This window comes from Calidris pugnax, unplaced genomic scaffold (assembly GCF_001431845.1).
Source record: "Calidris pugnax isolate Ruff unplaced genomic scaffold, ASM143184v1 scaffold215, whole genome shotgun sequence".
Taxonomy (NCBI): Eukaryota; Metazoa; Chordata; class Aves; order Charadriiformes; family Scolopacidae; genus Calidris; species Calidris pugnax.
The window spans coordinates 1,298,709-1,318,937 of NW_015090997.1; the positions used below are offsets into that span (position 1 = coordinate 1,298,709).

Consider the following 20,229-nt stretch of genomic DNA (forward strand, 5'->3'; position numbering starts at 1 on the left):
AAGGACAGACCAAACACTTCACCTCTGGCAGTTTTATATATTTTTTATTTCTTTAAAAACCACTTGTTAACTTGCTGACGCTTGGAACGGTTCACCTACCGGCGCGGAAGGAGGCCAGGCTACGTTTCAATACAATACCTTAAATAGAATACAAATATAAAAGGGAAGAATAAAATATTTACAGAAAGCGGGGGGGCCCAGGCCGAAAGCCCGACTCCCAAACTTTTCCTGGAGGAACTAAGACATCACAGTGGATGAGCCAAGCACACAAAAATGTTTTTTTTTTTTTCTTTCCAAAAAGAACGTATTTACAACCAAACTACTATTTTTTTTTTCCTCTGCCAGCAGCAAATGCCTGAGGGCCCACAGCTTCACGAATAGGAGGAAGATACTTCAGAGTTCCTTCGAAATAAAAATAGGAAAATAATTCAAACTATATCTGTGAGGGGATAAACAGATCACTCGGTGGCAAGGTACTCAATACAGCCCCAGTCTGGGGGGCTTTTTGTAGGGTGACAAATCCATACACACACAGACAGCCGTCACCTCTACCCGCAGCGCTGGGACAGAAGAGACCGAGGTGAGAATCCCTGGGAAATGGCCCCAAAAAAATCAAAGGGCAGGGGGGTTGGTCCTGCTGAGGCACCGGGTTCTGAGATGGGTGGCCCCGGGGCACACACTCCCCCCTGGGTGGGTGCCAAAGGGACAAAGAGGATTCTGAGCACCCACCACTTCCCAGCAGCTCAGGGGAGAGATTCTGGGAACCGAGAGGCACTTTTAAGCCAATTCTTACTTTAACCAATTTACTGCAGACACGGGGAGGAATCCCGAGTACCTCCCACCAGCCCTCTCTCTCTCCCCCTCTCCCCCAAAGCTTTGGGAGGGGATATTCCAGCTATTCCAGCTGTGCTCTCCAGCTGCTGCTTCTCACAAACACAGGAGCGTCCCTGATAATTCAAAGTAAGGGCTGACCCCCCCCGCCAGCCCCGCAGCACGTTTGGTCCAAGATACTTGAGAGAAATTACCCTGCTCCCTCCCGCCCCCCAGGCTTTTTCATTAAGTTGATTAAAAGTCAAAACGATAGCGTACAGAAACCAAACTCAAGAGTTGACATAGTAACTCCGGGCTTTAGGTATCGACTGTCCGAGGAATCAGACCAGCAAAGGTTGGAAACGCGCTGGAAGGTTGAGTTGTGCCAAGATGGGGCTGGGAGGAAGGAAGAAGCTTTTAAGTTTACGCCTTCAGAGCATCAGAGAATCAGTAGAGCAGGTCACAACCAGCACAGTTTACAGATGGGCACGTCTCTGTCCCCCAAAAAAACAAGTGCTTTGTCCTCTGAATGCGGAAGGCGGCCGCCGACGGGCAGGGAAGGGACTCTGACCAGCAGGGACATCGAGGACAACCAAGTGCAGGTATTGCCAATTTCTACCAGTTCAACTGTGCTTTAAAACTCAATGCAAAGCCTCAGCTAGAAAAAGGATCACCTCCGGGTATCCAACAAAAGACAGTTTTAATATTGGGGGGGGAGGGTTGTTTTGGGTTTGTTTGGTGTTTTTTTTTTTTTAAACCTCGAAGAGTGTGCAGTTCAGCTGTCAATCATTTTTGAAAGTTCCAGGAGGAGATCATCCTCATCCTTCCCTGGGTCCAGGTCGATTTCTGCTTCCAGTTTGCCTCCTGAGATTTCCCAAATAAGCTTCTCAAAGTCATCTTCTACAGATAAGGGAGCTTTCCCAGCCCCTGTGGAGCTCAGCCGACGTGTCTTCGCCGCTACCGAAGAAGGTGAAGTTGAGCTTGAGACCTCTGACTGCCCCACGGAGTCCACCTGGCTCCCCATATGCAGCTCAGGGCTTGGAGGAAGAGAAACAGAGAGAACAAATCAGTGTTTGAATCAAGGCCATGAAGATGATCCAAGGGCTGGAGCCCCTCTGCTGGGAGGACAGGCTGAGAGAGTTGGGGGGGTTCAGCCTGGAGAAGAGAAGGCTCCGGGGAGACCTTAGAGCCCCTTCCAGTCCCTAAAGGGGCTCCAGGAGAGATGGGGAGGGACTCTGGTTTGACCCTGAAAGAGGGGAGATGGAGCTGAGATGTGGGGAAGAACTTTCATTTGCCATTTCAGAAGAAAGAGGCTGTTTTCCACCCTGACCCATCTCCAGCTTCACCCCATCTGCGCTCAGGCATTCAGAACACCCAAGAAGTCACTGAAGAACTGTACCAACTCGCAGTGTTTTAAGAAAAGAATCTAAATAAGCATTACTGCAAGCTGCTAGGAAATGATTTCAGATTAATTGTTCCTTTGTTGAATTTTGGAATGAATTATCTCAAAACTCTCATTTTTCCACATGTGAAAAAAAACTTCTGTTTCGTGTGAAAGACACATCGATCAAGAAAAAGAACAAGTTGTGGTTATTACCTGGTTTGGGGTTTTTCTCTCCCGGGTATGGAGACCAGGCTGTCCTCAGGCAATGCAGGAACAACGGCCTAGGAAGAAGCAAGATGTTTTTTATGATACACAGGTAAAAGACTTCTTAGTTAATTCTTCCTCCACTGCTTCTCCTCTGGCATTGCTGAGCCATAACCAGGACACTCCTATGAAAAGTTAGTATTCACTTGAAGCTTACTAATGACCCTGTGACTTTGTTAAGAACACAGCATTAACGGACAAAATCCTTCACACCACAGAGAAATTACAGCAGAGTATTATGTAAACGCTGCCGTTCATCTAATAAGAAGCAGAAAGGTTCTACCACCACCCTGCAAACTGTTTCTCGATTTAAAAGGGAACAGAGACCTGTGGAACATTTTGTTATTCCATCTTTTGTCCAAGCGGAGGGTAAAACTCGGGCATAAATTCTACTCAGGACCCGCCACTCCCTCAGGCACTGTCCTTACCACAGCTGCTTTTTTAGCTGAAGGCTCCTTCATGTCACCACCAGTGGCACTCAATGGTTTCACAGCCGCCACAGCAGAGGGATGACTCTCCGCTGACTTACGCTTCAGCGCCTGTTTCATCGGGGAGGTGCCTTTCCCATCCGAAGGCTTCAGGCACAGCTTGGGTTTGGCTGGAGAAAAAGGAAGAGAGAACAGATACAGCCTTGCTCTGCCTCAGGAAAAAAAACCAAAAACATCATAGGTTCTCTTCACAGTCCCATAATCCTTCTAGTTAAACAGAATCGCAGAATGGTTTGGGTTGGAAGGGACCTTAAAGCCCCCCCAGTGCCACCCCCTGCCCTGGGCAGGGACACCTCCCACCAGCCCAGGTTGCTCCAAGCCCCCTCCAACCTGGCCTTGAACCCCTCCAGGGATGGGGCAGCCACAGCTTCTCGGGGCAACCTGGGCCAGGCTCTCACCACCCTCACACCAAACAAGTTCTTCCCCACATCTCAGCTCCATCTCCCCTCTTTCAGTTTAAAACCATTTCCCCTCGTCCTATGGCTATAAATGTATCTGGGCAGCACAACTGCACTGCTTTTTCCTAGATTCTCAGCCATATTTTCCACACAGGAACTCTGTTTACCAACAAGCCATAAAAAAAGAGCAAAAATCTTAAAAAAAAAGGAGTCAGAGTTACAATGTGAAAATTGTCATTTTCTGCCGAGCAAAAATCTTAAAAAGAAAAGTCAGTTACAATGTGAAAATTGTCATTTTCTGCCTTTTTTTCAAAACAGGACCTAACGTAACTCTTCAACATACAGTCACCACTTACTTTCAGTTTTCCTTTCCAGAAGCGGAGCTGTCTGTTTCCCTAGTGATACAGCAGCATCCTTTCCAGGGCTTTCAACCCCACCTTCTGGTGATTTCACCGATATCCTCTTGGCAAGTTGATAAGGTGACCCTGAAACCACGGTGGATTCAGGACCCCCTGATGCTGGAGTTTTATCCTTGACCACTTTTTCCACAAGAGAGGGCACAGCAGCTGCTTCCTTCTGAAGCTTCTCTTCTTGGCGCCGTTTCAGTTGCCGCTTCTCCCTCATCATTTCTTCAAGGTTCTTCACTTGAACTTTAGAATTAGTTGCACTCTGATCAGAGGGCTAGGGAGAAATAGAAGAGGAGGATTAATAGCACAAAAATCTATGGAGATTTCATTAAGAAAATGTGAGCAGCAATCCCTCCGAAATGTGGAACATGAAGAGCACATTAATACCACTCAGATCTGACATTTTTTTCCCCCATAAAACGAAACATGAAGAACATGTGGAACAGAGCACATTAATACCACTCAGATCTGACATTTTTTTCCCCCATAAAACGTTGCCTGTAACAAGATCCATGCTTTGCTATGGAAATACTGTTTCAAAAGCCTGCAATTCCCAACACAGCAAGCTGCTTTAACAGAGCAGAAGACTCTGGCTGTAATCTATTACATCCCTTTTAAGCAATGGAAAATCAGACAAGTTCCCCAGTACAGCACTCATGGACAGACTGGTTTCCTCTAAGACAAACTACTGGCCTTTTCTATTAAAATACTCAGCTCAGGACTTAAAGATATCATCCAAGTCTGACGTGAAGTCACTGAGATTAAAAACATTCTCTCCACATTAACCCCACAGATTTTACCTGGTGCTACAAGGGTTTCTTAGTCATTGTCAGGTATAATCACATTAATTCAAACTCGAGGATCACAACGTTGTCTGGAAATGCTACTGAAAGGGACAGGGCTTTAGGACTTCACTGCGGCACTTACCAAACGCAGGAAGGTAGGAACACACTCAAACTGGGAGCATGCAGTGAGTTACAAACAAAGCTTAATGAAATTTATCAAAATTTGTATGAATATATGTGTGTCTTCACAAGGGGCTCACCTCCGCAGGTGCAGAGACAGCTTTGGGAGAAGATTTGTTCAATTCCACTATCTTCTTTTCTTCTCTTCCAGGTGCTTTAAAACAAATAAAAAAAAAAAATAGTCATTTTGTCAACAGCAGGAATAAAGAAACCTGGTCAGCTCTGTTTCCTTGGTGTGTTTACTTCCTCATGTCTATAATGGGACAGAGGGAAAGGCTACAGTAAGCAATCCAGGCAGCATTGGAGCTCTCTCCCTCCATCCCACTGTCTCTCTTTACATGGCCCATATAAACTTAATGATGAGATCTTTAATGCTCAGTCATTTTTGACAAAACCTGCCCCCCCATTAAGAAGTTGATATATGCTTTGCAAACACCTATACATCAATAACCAGGTTGAACAATCCTTATGCCAAAGAGGAAGGTTAACTTGGAATCAGCACAGGGAAGATCCCCTTTCACAGACAGATGGCAGAAAAAACAGAAGAGAGAAATGAGACTACAAAGCTCCTCAATGAATGAATCTTCCGGTGGAAAATAGAGAAAACTGTCATTCATGGAAAAGAATACGGTTGCACATTCTGGCACTTTCTTGCCTTTTCACTTTGCAGCCTTAAACCCTTTTATCCTCTCCTCTAGCACACATAGAAGGAAAAAGCAAGCAAACCCCAAGCAAACTGAATTTGCTTGGCAGGGGAAGCACTTCAGCAGGGCAGGTACCGAATCATCTCTCACCTGTCAGCTTTGTGATCCGTAACAGCCTCCTCCCCGGCGGGGCAGGTTCGGGTTGTGCTGGTGGAGCTGGCACATTTTCTCTGCTCTGCTGCATCCGCAGAGCTTTCTCCTGCTTGATTTCTTCCAAGGTTTTAATACGCACTTCTGCTGGCTTGGCTTTCCCTGCCGGCTCCGCCAGCTGCACTTTGCAGGGCACAGACGGAGCAAGAAAGCTCTGCTTCTTGGGCTCACTCTCCACTTTTTTCTTGGCAGGAACCTCTTCTGGTTTTTGCTTCTCTTCTTCCAATCGTTTGTGTTTTTTTCCAGCCAGGACTCCTGAGAAAGTTTTGATACGAACTGCAGGGGAAGGTCTTGCTCCTGAGCTGGGATCTTCTGGTTTAGAGCGTCCTTCGGTCTGGGGTTTGGCTTGAGGGTCTCCTCGTCTCTGATGAGCTCTCTCAAGGCGAATTTCCTCCAGTGTCTTCACGCGGATCTCTCCTGATGGCTTAGCAGCCTTCTCTGTCATCATCAAAGAAAAGAGAAGCACCAACATTTAAGGAGAGTCCAACAGTATCAAAAGTCTCCAAAATCTGTCATAGGGCTAAGGAAAACTAGGTTTGAGTGTTCCCAAGAATGCATCTTTGGCTAGTATCATTCTGCATAATATGCTCCATCTCCTCTAAGCCGCCTGGATTTTGAACCATTGCGAGCCACTGGGACAGTCTCAGGACTCAAGCAACAGGAATCAGGTAGGTTTTTTAAATTAACTTTCAGGGCTATATGGAATTTCACAGTAGGATAAAAGGGAGAGCCATATTTAATATCCAGTTATTACCTGTCTCTGTACTGGTCTGCTCAGAGGGCAATCCCAGCCTCTCCTTCAGAGACTTGGGGACTTGAACTGCAAGATAGAACAGAAAAAATTTAGAAGACCACATAAATCTCTATTTTGTGTTCACGTTTCGAAATGAGACGGGATTCTTCACTGGGATTCAAAGTTACCTTCAGCCCTCAACCAACATGCAAAAAAGAACCATTAAAAGAAAGGACAAACAGAAAACCTAAACAGAAAATTTGTGCATCAAATGCAGGTGTCTGTTTAGGAGCTGTACCTCTCTTTGGTGCTTTGTCAGCATTCTCCAGAGTCTCTATCTTCTTTCCCAGCCTCTCAGCAAGGTTGCGCTTTAGCGGAAGGACACTTTTACCAGCTTTAGAGAGAAAATAAGAAATAATTTAAGACCATTCCTCCGGAAGAGGATTTAAGAACAGTCACCCACAAACTTCAACCCTTCCAGGTATATTTTCTTATATCTGTCTTTCAGTTGCTAACAAAGTTTGCCATTTCTGCAGTCAATACAGACCTCCACCAACAAGTATTTTCCTCCTCATACAGCAAAAATACCCTTAAATATAGTCATGTTTAAAAGAGGGCACCCAAATAGCTCATAAAGAGCTCTTACCCATGGAGGTTTGCCGTTTACCCAGTCTCTCTGCAAGATTCAGTTGAATCACAGGCTCCTCCCCTAAAACAAAGAATAACCTCTTTAGTGCACAGAAACCAGTAGCCAGTAAAACATTGTCCTTCTAGCCCATGTCCCAAAAAGAACATTCTTTTGGTAGCCAAACCACATAAACGAATGACTACGAGTAGAGGTAGTTCTATACACTTTTTGCCTTAAAAAGGAATTTGTGCAGATCTAAACACAGCCATTTATAGACAGACTTATATCACACTACTGTCTGCAACTCCCACTGTCAGCCTCTTCTACGCTTCAAAAATTGGTTCCTTGTATAATACCATCTTCTATAGGTTTTAACTTTAATTATCCTCCTCTTTTTCAGTTGTCCCCTATTTGGATACTGACACTTGTTTTGACATCAGCCTCTCTCTGCTAGCACACTCTTTTGGTAGCCAAACCACATAAAAGAATGACTACAAGTAGAGGTAGTTCTATACACTTTTTGCCTTAAAAAGGAATTTGTGCAGATCTAAACACAGCCATTTATAGACAGACTTATATCACACTACTGTCTGCAACTCCCACTGTCAGCCTCTTCTACGCTTCAAAAATTGGTTCCTTGTATAATACCATCTTCTATAGGTTTTAACTTTAATTATCCTCCTCTTTTTCAGTTGTCCCCTATTTGGATACTGACACTTGTTTTGACATTAGCCTCTCTCTGCTGCTACTGCACTTAACCCAACCACTGATTCTGTCACACGCTGTCAACACCTGAGCTCATTCACAAACCTCACTCAACTTCAGGAACACAGAAAGTCAAATTAAACACATTTGAGAGTCTGTGGGATGGTGATAATGTATGTTTAGCTATGGCTTAATGTTGGGCTGACAAAACACACCTCTTGATCTTTTATTGCAATACAACAAACTCAGCACCTACCAATGACATTTTTTTTCCCAGTAGGACCAGGCACTTTATGCATAAAAGCATGGTTTTAATTAGAAAAGGCCTTGCAATACAACAAACTCAGCACCTACAAATGACAATTTTTTCCAGTAGGACCAGGCACTTTAAGCATAAAAGCATGGTTTTAATTAGAAAAGGCAGCACATTTGGATTATCTTAATAATTACTTAACCTTTAGGTCTAGGAGCCATGAAATGGAAACAACAGCATTCACTGTTACCTTGCTTGGTAGACAGAGTCACAGTTCTCACTACGGTCCGTACATTTTCCTTTTCTGGCACAGGAACGGTCCGGGATTGGAGCGGATGAACAGAGGCTCCTGAAGGACCTTCTAATAAAAGGAAGCAAAACAAAGATGTTTAGGGCAAAACCCCAACTTAATCAAACAAAAAACTATCAAGACCAAAACCATTAGGTACAAGGATGTTTAGGAAAAAAACCCAACTAAATCAAACAAAAAAACTATCAAGACCAAAACCATTAGGTACTCATTACTGTCAAACATGCAAATGAGAGATGAGCACTGTCCCCTGATGTGCTTTTAGAATTCCAACATAAACACCACTGTTTAGGAAAAGAGGTTACACATCAAAGTAGCTCAAGGCCCCCACCTAACCAAGGAAATCTATCCCTCAAGCAGCTCTCAGCTGAAATCATCTCCCAATCTGAACTCAACAGCGCCAAAGAAATTTCCCCTCTTTTGCAAATAATTCTATTCACCAGTGCACAGCCAGCTATGCAGGTAATAGCAGAATTTAAAAAGAAAAAAGGACCAAGTTGAACAGAAGGCACTAGGGTTAGAAAGTGCGGGATATTAACTCACCACCTTGTTTTTTTGTTTTTTCCTTTAGTTTCTTCAATTTGATTTCTTCAAGTGTTTTTATTCCGAAATTTAAATTGTCATCTGAAAACACAGAAGGGTTCATGAAGCTGAGGCTTAAAGGCACACGTTGAAGAGCACAGATCCTCACGCTTCTTACAGCTTAGAATGTTTCCAAAGTATTTCGAATAAAGCCTGTCAGCACTCCCCACAAGTAAAAAAAGCCATAGAACGGATGGTATTTTGGTAAGCAACTGGCACCTTTCCTCACCCCTCCTCCCATCCTACAGGGTAAAACCTGTAGTTTTAAGCATTTTAATCCATCTACATGATAGCAGATTCCTCTGTCATTAGACAAGGCTTTCCACAGTTTGAAAGGACACATCTACAGACATTTGAACTCCACTCTGTGGCTCTGTTTTGCTCTAGAAAAGTAAAAAAAGAGGAGTTTATCTGTCTGATCCAAGGGACACGTGACATAATTAGATAGGAATGAGGTCATGGAAATAACTGACTGCATCCAGCCACCCTATGTTGTATTGTGTTTTTAGAACATACTGCTTTTGAGTTAATTGTCAAATTCTCCTTCCAATCCACCCAACCACAGCTGTTACAATACCTGGCTTTGTATTAGCATTGGATTTCCTAGTGGAAATTATCCGCAATCCATTATGGGCTTCTGTCGCCGGTTGCTGGACGGGTGTTTTAGTTTCATCTCCTTCTTCAGAAAGCTGGTCTGAAAGGCAAAAATAAACCTATTCAGTTTACAGTTAGGCAGCAGGGATTAGACAAGATTTTTCATGTTTATGTAGCTCATACAATAACATGTATTTCAGTTTATAGAAGGATTTTTTAAACAGCTATATTGACTTGATGAACGCGTGTCAGTAGAAGATCTATAGTAGGAAAAAATATTTAGGACTCCAGACTCTTGTTTGTAGCTTTAACCACCACACAGTTCATGTATTCTCTGACTTACACCTTCACTTACAGTAGGAACGCCCTCAATAAGTAAAGAATGCTCACCATCATCATCTTCATCATCATCCGCAGCGTTGATTACAACCGGAGGATGTGTAGGACTTGGGACATTTTCAGAGTTTTCCACTTTCATCACCCCCCTCAGCTGTGGAGAGGGATTGGACTGGACAGAAAGTTTGTTTTGCTGCAGTGACATCTGAGTCATTTTCCCATCGTCTTCCGCAGACTCGGGTGGACTCGGCAGCGTAGCTGGAGGAAGAGGAGGATCATCTGTGATTTGGCCATTTAAAAGCTTGACCCCAATGTTGCACTCACTACGTAGATATGGTAGAAGAGGTACATAACCCACCTGACTGCTGAATTTAGAGTTTCCCATTCCCCACCCTTGGTTACACTATGACCAATGGCTTCCCTTCACACACAAATCTCACCACCCAGAAAGGATTAAATGAGGAGAAATCAGACTGAAAGGCAAAGATCACACAAAGCACAGAGAGGCAGCATGTTAAAATAAAAATTAAATACCAGAACTACATTCAGTTAAGCTGAGAGTCTATGACTGCAGACTTCTCCCTGCACTCATAAATTAACTTGATGTCTTCTGCAGTACTGTACCCACTCCCAAGTAATATTCAAAATTAATTCTTTAATACTTCAAGAAAAAGGACCTAAGAAACTCACTTTTGCTCGGCGGTAAGAAGAGTCCATCGACATAACGTCCTTTTGTGTGATGAAAAGCACAGTTGGATTTCTGACACCCCACGGGCTGGTTCTCCCAGTAGCAAGGAATCTCACTGCGCTTTTTCTGAAGGCAGAAAAAAACCAAAACTCATGGCAATGCTCATCTTAGATTTGCAAAGAGACATAGTTCCACATCATGCCAGAGACAGGGCTACTGCAGTGCAGTGCTGAAACGTCATCCCAAAGGTCAATTTATCATGGAAATAAAGTATTTCAGGGCATGTACACAAAGTTTGTGTAAGCAGTAACAACTACATATTATCTAGCTTTGATCTCTCTCAGGTTGAGAAGATGGCACTCTCACTCATCAGTTCAGAGTGTGTTAAACTAATTTGGAATTATTCAGAGAGAGAAAAAATGTTTCAAATTGCCTAGGTGGTGTATTAAACTAATTTGAAATTATTCAGAGAGAAAAAATGTTTCAAATTGCCTAGGTTAAATTTATCTGAACTTAGCTTTCAGAGCCTTAGTTCCCTCCCATCTTCTCTCTCCCCACCCTGTACCACCCCAAGGGGTCAGAACAAGGTTATCTGAAGAAATCCAGGGCGGAAGAGACGCGACGGGCTGATATCGAGCCCAGCCCTCAGGAGCCTAGAGCAGGCTGTTCCCTACCACCCTGCTCCAGCACATCTCAGCAGTCCCATCAATGATGCTTTTTCCTCTCTTAAGAAAATAATGTCAGCACCTAATACAAAAATTTCTTGCCAAGATGTACCCAAGACATTGATTTTTCTTCCCCCAACTTCCTCCCATTTCCCTCTCCGTAACAGAAGCCAGCATCATTTTAAAGCAAGGAAATCTATCACATAAAAGCACATTCAGTCCACCTACAGCAACAAAAAATGCTTTCAGTTGAGGACACATCTTTAGAGAAACACTCACATCGATTTCCATGTGTCTGAATCTGCAGATATTCCTGAAACAGCGACCCTCCTGCCACAGTGTGCAGACTGTTTCATTCCCCAGAGCAGCTTCACAGTGGCGGAAGGAACAGCTGTCTCCCTGTCACCAAAAAGAAATGAACAAAAAGGAAAATAAATTAGGATAGCCTAAAAAAAAAGTCCATGCTATTCGAGCTGGAGTCAGAATTTAACTGCTTGTTAAGTCACTGGAAACCTGTATGTCTCCTCCCATTCTTCCCCCTCCTCTCTGAAAAACTAAAAAGTAAAAAAAGCAAAGAGAAACCCAAACATACCTTGTTACACGTGGAATAGAAATAGAAGTAGCAATCATCTCCTTGGTTGGACATAATGGACAAATTCTTAGAACAAGCTCAGGTCAGAAGTGTTTGCTCAACAGGGACTTCCTCCACTCTTGGCAAGAGCTCACTTCACTCTTTCTTGGACTGAAAGTCTTCTACTGGCTTGATCAGTGAAATCTTCTTTTTAAAAGTAACCCTAAAGAAAGGTATCAATAAAAAGTAATTAAGTAATAATCATTTTCACAGCTGCTTTATGTTAATCAAATTAGTCTCTTGAGGGGGACAATGTCTTAAAATTAGCTGGTCACAAAAACTGCCCCAATACTGACTCAAACTTCTGTAAAACAGCATGCATTTTGTAAGCAAACGTTCTTTTCTGTGTCCTTACTAATACTTACATGCCTTAGAGCACAGAAAATAAACCTATTGCATGTGTCTGTAAGCCCAATTTTTTCTTAAAATAACAGGTCATACATTTGAATTATCAGTCAATGCTTAGAAGGGCAATGGAGCTAGTGAGGGGTCAGGAGAACATACCTGGACAACTTCAGCAAAGATACTGATCTTCAAAGACTTCCAGTTAACTTCTCCTGTAGGCCGAACCAACACTGAATCCGTGAATTAATAATAAAGGGGTAGAAAGAATTTTCCTTCTCACATTGCCAAGGGAACCTCTCATCCACAATTCAAACATGGGATGTGCTTTTAAACATCTTACAACTAATGGAGGAAGCAAGTCCATTTGAATACTGTCAGACTGGAGACAGCCAGGGTTAGTTAGCTCTTCAAAAAAAAAGGAAAAAACCAAAAAAACCAACAAAAAACCCAGTGCATTTAAAGATGAACTTGGGATTCAAAGTGGCTGCAAAAATGAGGATCCATCTTCCACAGCCGGACAATTTTTTTCTAATTTTTTTTTTTTTTTTAATTTAAAATTCAATAAGTTGCAATTTCTGGTCTTCAAGATTTCTTCACCTATTAAGAAAACAGAAAAACCTTCCCCCATCTTTATTACCTGTACAATAAAAACATACTCGTGTGTATAAATACACAAATATGTATAGACATACACATATGTGTTTATACACACACCAAGAGCGAGTGATAATAAAGTCAGCATGAGTGGTAGTAAAAATTAGAATATTTGGCCATTTGCCACATTAAGACTGAATAAAAAGTTTCTAATTTTGAGGGAACTGGTAAAAATGAACGATCTACATAATATTTTGATGAATATGCCTTCAAGGCTTTAGAACACGAGTGATTTTGGGGCCAGCACACAAATATGCATACGTCTGTACATGCATACAGTATGAACATATCTATACACACACACGTGCACAGTGTATGTTGTATGAATCTGTACCCAGAACAACTTTTAGCCCTGATCAGACACGTGGAGTTGCAATCAATTAAGAGCAGGAAGACAGCAGATCAAGGATACAGCAAGCTTTGAGAGGCAGGGAAATGCTCACTTTGCAAGCGGCATGGCTGCATGATACCAATAATTTTGAATTATTTTGATTTGAGGAAAGAATTTGTTTTCTTTTTCCAGGAGTGTGCCATCACGTGCTGTTCCCTAATCCATGTATCCATCATCATCCACTGCTGCAAGATCACAGAGAGTTTGGGAAGATGGCTTAGGTCCAATTCAACAGCTGAGGATTTTTTTGGTGCCACCAGAGCTGAAACCAATTTCATTTAGCTGGAAGCAGTTGTTTTTTTTTTTTTTTTTTTTTTTTTTGATGTGGTCAGATACTTTGATTCTTATTTTTTTTAAAGATACTTAAATGCCATAAAACCTGCAACCAGACCAGAAAAAAGTTGAAATTAAAGTGATTCTGACCCCTTATCTTTAAAATGCTGCACATTTCTGTGCTAAGTATTTCCGACTCTTCTGGACGTTTTTTTTTTTTTTTTTTTTTTTTTTGATGTGGTCAGATACTTTCTTATTTTTTTTAAAGATACATAAATGCCATAAAACCTGCAACCAGACCAGAAAAAGTTGAAATTGAAGTGATTCTGACCCCTTTCTTTAAAATGCTGCACATTTCTGTGCTAAGTATTTCCGACTCTTCTGGACAAAACTGAATGAAAAAGTTCTTACAAATTAATAATAAAAGGTTGGAACCTTTTACTCACACAAACACTAGTGAATTTTCCAGGATATTTTTTTTTGGCAGGGAATTTTCCCAAATCTAAAATAAAGAGAGGAAAAGTTGGGTTTTTGTATTAGTTACTGGTTTTTGACTGCTTGACAAAGGGAATAAAAACAGGAGTTAAGGGCAAGGTTTTCTTCCCTTCTTCGGTATTAATGGGACTATTCACTTTTGACCTTTAGCACCTTCAAAACCAGACTTTGGGTCACACAGATTCCTATGCATCTACTTCTAAAAATTCCTGGTGCTCTTTCATGTAGAAGTTTGGTAAGAAAAATTTTTCCAAAACGTGTCACCAAGTTAAATTTCACTGACAGTTAAATTTCAAGTACATTTCTTTAGTTTGCACAAGCCAAGACTTAAACAGATGGCAATTAAGGACCACTGCTTGGCTGAGCAGGGGCATTCAAACACAAATCAGAAGGAATTCATGCTCTAGAAGGCGGCGTTTCTTTTCCCTAGGAAGTGAGAGACCCCTGTATAATGCAACGTTACTATATCCACCAGAACTGGGGAAAAAAAAAAGAAAAAAAGAAACCCCCTCAGATTTAGCTGGTTTGAACACCCAGGCAGCTCAGCATTTTGGTTGTTGCCTTCCATATTCCTGAGCAGGCTTCAAGAGCTGCTCAGAATTTGAATGGATCTTATTTAAGGAATGGGCAAAAAAGCAAAACTTTAAAATAAACAAAAAAAAACCCACAAAAAACCCCCTAAAAAACCTTCAAAGTTCCAAACTCCTTAAAAGTCTCTTCATTTTTAAAAATATTAACTCAAAAATAGTTGTGGTTTTTTTTTTTAAACTGGTATCAGTTAACATGGCAATCTGAGTGCTGAACAGACATCAACTGAACTAACCCCTGAAAGCCTGAATAAAAATGAGTAACTCTGGTGCACTCAGCAGGTCTCCAGTGGAAGTTGATGAGAATTTTAAACACTTTTCTTTTCTCCAGAACGCTAGTAAAGTTTTTTACTGAGATTTTGGAATTCATTTCGTAAAAAAAAAAAAAAAAAAAAGAAAAAAAAAATGACAGATGTAGCAGGTAGGAGTCAGGAAAAACAAGCCACAAGTGCCATAAATTTTATCTTTGCTAGAAAAGATAAATAGTGTAATGAAAGTCTGTCTAGTTTATTTTACAAGCTTGTCTTTCTTGGTACTGAAGGAGCCCTGTTCCCTGGTCCATTTTTCCAGCTTCCTCATCTGCTACCAAAGAGCAAGAAGGGAACCCCAACAAATGCACAAGAGAAGTGTTACTGCATCTACCCAGGGGTACTCGCTGGCCTACTTTGTGTCTTTTCTTACAAAAATATTAAAGATGTTTTGACACCCCTGTTTATCAGTAGAGGGAGATGACAGGGAAGGAAGAGCAGCAGGAACTACATGTTCTAACCCCCTGTTTCAATCGGTCAGTGTCACCCCAGAGGTAAAATAGCTGCTGCTGATTTACCTGCTCCTGTCCTCCACGGGCTGAGAGCACAGTGTGTGTGGGTGTGTGCTGGTGCGTGCTGGTGTGCTGTGTGTCACAATCTGGAACAGTGTGTTAGAACACGCACATCACACACCTTCACCTCGTCTGAAGCACAGAACAGCCTCTCACTAACACATCTCATTCTAAATCTAAAGCTAAGTTGTCCCAAACTGGAGCAAAAGTCTCAATTTCTACTCTTCGCATTTGTTTAGTCAATTCTAGCTGTTAAATACTGTCTAAACATGGACTGGGGGCAAGTTCTGTGACTGAGGGTTACAGCAACCAAGACCCTCTGAGAGCAAAGACCACAAGGTTGCTGGCCAAGAAGGCAAAGGTTGAAGCAGATGATCGTCTCAGCTTCCTCTGCCACTGAGCTGGAGTCACATTTCACGGTGATCTCTGAAGGCCAGAGCCCTGAGTTACCAGCCTCGACAGCTGGATCGACTCTATTTGAAGATGTGCCACTTCAAGAACTTAAATTACAATGTTCTTCCTTGAAATGAGAAGCAAATCCATCTGTTCCTGAAAGGGCTGATTGGCCTGGTGTTTCTGGAACTGTCAAAAAATAACCCTGAACTGAAGCACTCATCAGATCAGACACCACTTCAGTACAGATCTGTCTTGAGCTTGACACATCAAGAGGCACCAGAAGGAATTCTTCAAAGCAACCTTTACAGCAGGGATCCAGTAAAGTGGCCAAGACAAAACGTTCAGATCCCAGCACAGCACTCCTTAGAAAACCAGTTTCAAGGCTAGGATATATCACCCACCTCTCAGTCCAAGGGCGACACTGACACCTTTGATTTCAAAGTCTTTCAGTGAGCTCTGAAAAGCCAGAAAGAGGTGACCGATGGCAGCACTTGACTTAGAACTGCAGTTCCCCACTGGCCTTCACCTGCAGGCCAAGAATCTTGTGCCCATCAGACATCTGGGACCACTGGAATGAGCCGAGAATAGCCCCATTCTCCCGAAGTCGCTCCACCTTCTGCTGTTTTAAAGCTACTTTAACATATAAAAGGTAGAGACAGGGTCACTGAGCAGCTATTTCCTGCTTCCAGTGATCCTGTGGAAGGTGGTTTGAAAGCTGTTTGAGTTCCTGAAAATTTATGGGCCTCAGCAGTATGAATAAGCAAGTCTCTTAAGCAACTGCTAACCTGTTCTCAGTGCTCCTCTGCTCAAAGTCCTGAATCATTAATTTTACAATATAAGCAAAACATGGCAGCTGGCACCTAGTGCTGTGTCGGCAGCGTCGTCCAAAGCTGGAAAGGCAGGGGTGAGGGGATTAAGGGAAAGCCACACATCAATTTGGTAACTTGGGTGCCATGGTTAAAGGTCCACACGTCAACAGTTAAATGCGTATTTTTGTGTTGCGCTTTCTCCAAAGCCACAAAAAAACAGTTCTCCAACAGTGGTGTACAGTCCCATCCTACAGATGGAAACTGACTGCCTCACAATCTGTATGAACTTCTAATAAGTTGGCCTGGAAAAAAAGTGTCTTCAGTAATAAATAACAGATAAACAGATCTATTATAAAGTTGAAGTGCATTGATATCCGAGTTCTTTCACTGCAGCACGTGGTTAAGAGTCCCATGGGTAAGATTCATGTCCTTTCTCCTACCAACACCTGCTCAGCAGGCAAAGACAAGAAGAGGAACACCCAATCTTGGAAACATTAGGCTGTCTCCAAGCCTATCTGGTGAAAAGAAATAGCTCAATACATCACCTTCATGGGGCAAAAATTCATGTGGAACAGTAGAAAAATGCAGAAGGGCTTCCCAAGCCTCAGGTTACCAACAGCACCATCCCATTTAGGTCCTGGCCCAGCGTGCAGGGTGTGTGATCAGGAAGCGTTGCTGCAATGTGGAAGAGCCAAGGAGAGTCCCTGTCCTGCCTGACACACTTCTTAAATGTTGCAGGGAGTGTGTCATGTATAATGAAAAGTTCCAGACAACAGATGTGTGTCTCCTCACTTCTGGCATCAAAAGGTTTTTGACAGCGTCGCTTCCATGAAGAAAAATCCCTTTATCTTCTCCAGATGCTCCATGATCCACTTTTGCTGCAGCTGCAACGGCCACACTGATACGATCCACATCTACTGCAAATCTCTGACAGCTCTCATTTACCCAGGGACATTCGCAGTCAACTCCTTCTCCTCTTCCAGCTGAAATCCAGCTTGGTGGGTCTGCCACACCGTCACTGCTGACCTGAGAGCTGGGGATGTACCTCAAACTCCCACTGCTGAACCCTCCGTCAGGAGCCCTGCAGCACTTAGAGCTGTGACCCCGGCTGCACAGCCCAACAATGCTCTGCTTGGAGATGTCACCAAAGAGTCAGTGTCCCCAGATGAGTACCTGCCTCGCCACAGCTGATTTTTCAGAAGTCTTTGCTCTTCTTCCAGGCAACAGCACACACTTGAACACACTGCATCCAGTGAGGAAGCTCCTTCCGTCTTGCTCAGTGGCAACAGGCATGACTGCAGCACACGCAGATGTAGCAGGTTCCAAATTCTTAACATAATTTTTAGATAGCACCAATGTTTAATGTAGTGGCTTTCCCTTAATGCATAACCCCTTCTTTCCTCTAGCTTTAGTGGGTGGTTCTCCTCTGTCATTCTCTCTGTCCCTTGGCTTTTCCTCCTCAGTGCCTGGATGGGCACCGAGAATGAATTCTAAACTAAAAGGGACTGCTGAAGCTGCTACATCTACTCTTGGGGCAAGACAAGGAATACTTAGAGAAAAGACACTCATTCTTTTTCTATTTCTGAAATGAACATCAGAGCCTGGCAGCAATTTACTATGACAACTCGTCTTCCCCAGTGAAATGTGTTATTAGATGTCAAAAAAAGAGTCAATTTCCCCTGGAAGCAGCCATTTGGAAGAGTGCCATTTTAGATGAGAATTGCAATAGCAATTGCAATAGCAAGAGGAAGTTTTCCCTAGACTAGCTTCCCTCCTGAAACACCCATCCAGCGACAAATTCAGCCTATCTGTTCAGTTTAATGTGTGTCAAATTCAATCAGGTGCCACAGTGGCGGGTGTGATATCATTTCAAAATCTCTTATCCCCAGGAGATCTCCTTTTTTACAATCAAATAACACAGTGTTTTATTTTGAAAGCATGGCCCAGAGCTCAGTCTCAGTGTGCACCCCAAAGCACCAGTTCTGGAAACAATTTGTAGGCTCCACTACTGATCCCTCCAACAGGAAAAATCACTTTTACACTCTCGTTATAAACATCCATATAAGAAAACAGAACCCCCTAAGATCCAATTCTTAAGAAACAAAAACCAAACGTCACCCAATCGGATTGTTTTAAACAACCTAAAGGAGAAATTAAGATGACAGCTGGGTGCATCCAGAGTTAGTCAGATCCTGAAGGCAGCTCCTTTGGGGAACGGAGGAGCAATTTGTCAGATGACTACATTACAGCACGCCCCTTATACGCATTGCTACAAAAGGAAGGCACAAGGTTTTAACTGAAAATAACATAATACTCATAAGGCACCTGCATAGGGATCTTCAACGGGCCCAACCGAACCTCTCCAGAGCCTGCCCGAGGGCTCCGTTTCCCCGGGAGACCACCGGGACAGGGACGCGGAAGCCGCAGCCGAGGCCTACGGCAGGGCTAAAGGCCGAGGGAAGGGCAGGGGCGGGAGAGCTGCGGCCCCGTAACCGGGGCGGGGGGAGGAAGACGGGACCTTGGGCCTACCTCGGGCGGCGGGGGAGCAGCTCCCCCTCTCTAGAGTCCCGGGGAGAACGCCTCACCCCCACCGCCATACCCGGAGGGCCCCCACAGCCCCAGGGGCCCCAGCGGCCTCCCCCCCGCCGCCCCAACGGCTACGGACACCCCGGGGGGGAGGACTCGGGGACGCGGCCTGGGCCGCCCGCACCGCCGGGCGCGGGGGACGCGGCCTGCTTCCCCTCAGGGGAGCGAAGGGGACCCGGGCCCGGCGACAGGCCATTCCCCCGCGCCTGCGGTCTACGAACGGCTCTAGTTACCGGCGAGCAGGGACTTTACCGAACCCCAGGGGACCGCCGCTGCCGCTACCGCGTCGTCTCGATCCGCCGGGGCCGCCGCTCAGGCCGTTGCCGTCTCCGCTGCCAGCGTCAAAGATGGCGCCTAACATACGGGCAACCTCAGCTCGCCCGTTGCTAAGGTGGCGGCCGGAACGGCTTCACCAGGAGCCACTTCCGCCCGTTGGGGAGCGACGGGGGCGGGGCTCCGCGCGGGCGGCACCACCCACCGGGGGGGGTGCGACGGAAGTGGGGCGGGGGGCGACTGTAAACGGAGCGGGCGGCTTTTCTGCCTTTTCCTCCTTTTCCTCCTTTTCCTCCTCTGAGGGGTCCCGCCAGCGCCTGTGACCCCAGACAAAGCCCTCCATTGTGGGGCGAACAGCAGAGTGTCCCCCCGTCCCCTCTGCGGTGCCCAGTGCCCACCTCCCTGTGAGGTTGTGCACCCCTGCCCGCCATGGCAACAGGCCTCAGTCCCTGAGGCGTTTATCCCCTCCCTCACCCTGCTGGGCGCTGCCTCAGGGGTTACACTTTCCAAGCTAGGCGTTATTTTACCTTTTTAATCCCGTTTCCCCGGCCTGCAGGCACTTGTCCTTAGGACACCACAGGCTGGGCCTGGGCCTCAGGGAGGGGAGGCCTGGGCCTGGCTGGCAGCCATTTCTCTGTCAGGGCAGCATGGGCCTGCCCAGACTTCATGGTAGATCACGGACCTAAATCTGCCTCCCTCCGCTTTTCTCCTCTCTGTCCCAGTGTGCTGGTGTCTGGCTTTCCCCAGTTTGGCCCTGCGGCAGTGGTGAGCCGCCACCGGGCAGCAGGAGCATTGTCTTGTCCTCAGGGGAGGCTGGGGCACAGGCACAGTGGGTACAGCCATTTTCCCCATTAAATGACTAAAAGCCCTGTGATTTGTTTCTTTCTCTGCATCCAGCCTGGGCT

The 20,229-nt window shown here is 44.5% G+C and overlaps 2 protein-coding genes across 6 annotated transcripts; both read right to left on the minus strand.

Annotated features, from left to right (window-relative positions):
* Positions 1-25: 25 nt before the first annotated feature.
* On the minus strand, positions 26-19,417 carry ZC3H11A (zinc finger CCCH-type containing 11A). 5 transcript variants are annotated; one of them, XM_014955436.1, is made up of 19 exons: positions 19,304-19,387; positions 13,805-13,860; positions 12,200-12,252; positions 11,657-11,858; positions 11,344-11,463; positions 10,402-10,525; positions 9,766-9,969; positions 9,359-9,475; positions 8,743-8,823; positions 8,140-8,250; positions 6,950-7,012; positions 6,602-6,697; positions 6,325-6,390; positions 5,511-6,008; positions 4,797-4,870; positions 3,701-4,025; positions 2,887-3,056; positions 2,408-2,475; positions 26-1,847 (listed from the first exon to the last, which is right to left on the minus strand). In XM_014955436.1, the coding sequence occupies exons 4-19, from the start codon at positions 11,708-11,710 to the stop codon at positions 1,586-1,588; spliced, it is 2,433 nt and encodes an 810-aa protein (XP_014810922.1). In that variant the 5' UTR covers positions 11,711-11,858; positions 12,200-12,252; positions 13,805-13,860; positions 19,304-19,387; the 3' UTR covers positions 26-1,585. The 5 variants fall into 5 exon arrangements, with proteins under 5 accessions (XP_014810922.1, XP_014810923.1, XP_014810921.1 ...); XM_014955437.1 differs by lacking the exon at positions 13,805-13,860 and having other exon boundaries at positions 19,304-19,417; XM_014955435.1 differs by lacking the exon at positions 13,805-13,860 and having other exon boundaries at positions 19,285-19,390.
* ZBED6 (zinc finger, BED-type containing 6) lies at positions 13,579-19,412 on the minus strand. The gene is given in 4 exon segments (XM_014955413.1): positions 13,579-16,084; positions 16,442-16,546; positions 17,593-17,652; positions 19,285-19,412. Coding segments are annotated over 4 exon segments (624 nt in total). The 3' UTR covers positions 13,579-15,753.
* Positions 19,418-20,229: the final 812 nt, after the last annotated feature.

Excerpts from the sequence above, each read along its gene's own strand:
- ZC3H11A (XM_014955437.1), bottom strand. The coding sequence starts at position 11,710 with ATGTCCAACCAAGGAGATGATTGCTACTTCTATTTCTATTCCACGTGT. Across the intron at positions 10,526-11,343 it reads TCAGACACATGGAAATCGAT|AAAAAGCGCAGTGAGATTCC; the intron begins GTGAGTGTTTCT and ends TTCTGCCTTCAG. Across the intron at positions 3,057-3,700 it reads TCTGGAAAGGAAAACTGAAA|CCAAACCCAAGCTGTGCCTG; the intron begins GTAAGTGGTGAC and ends CTTTTTCTCCAG.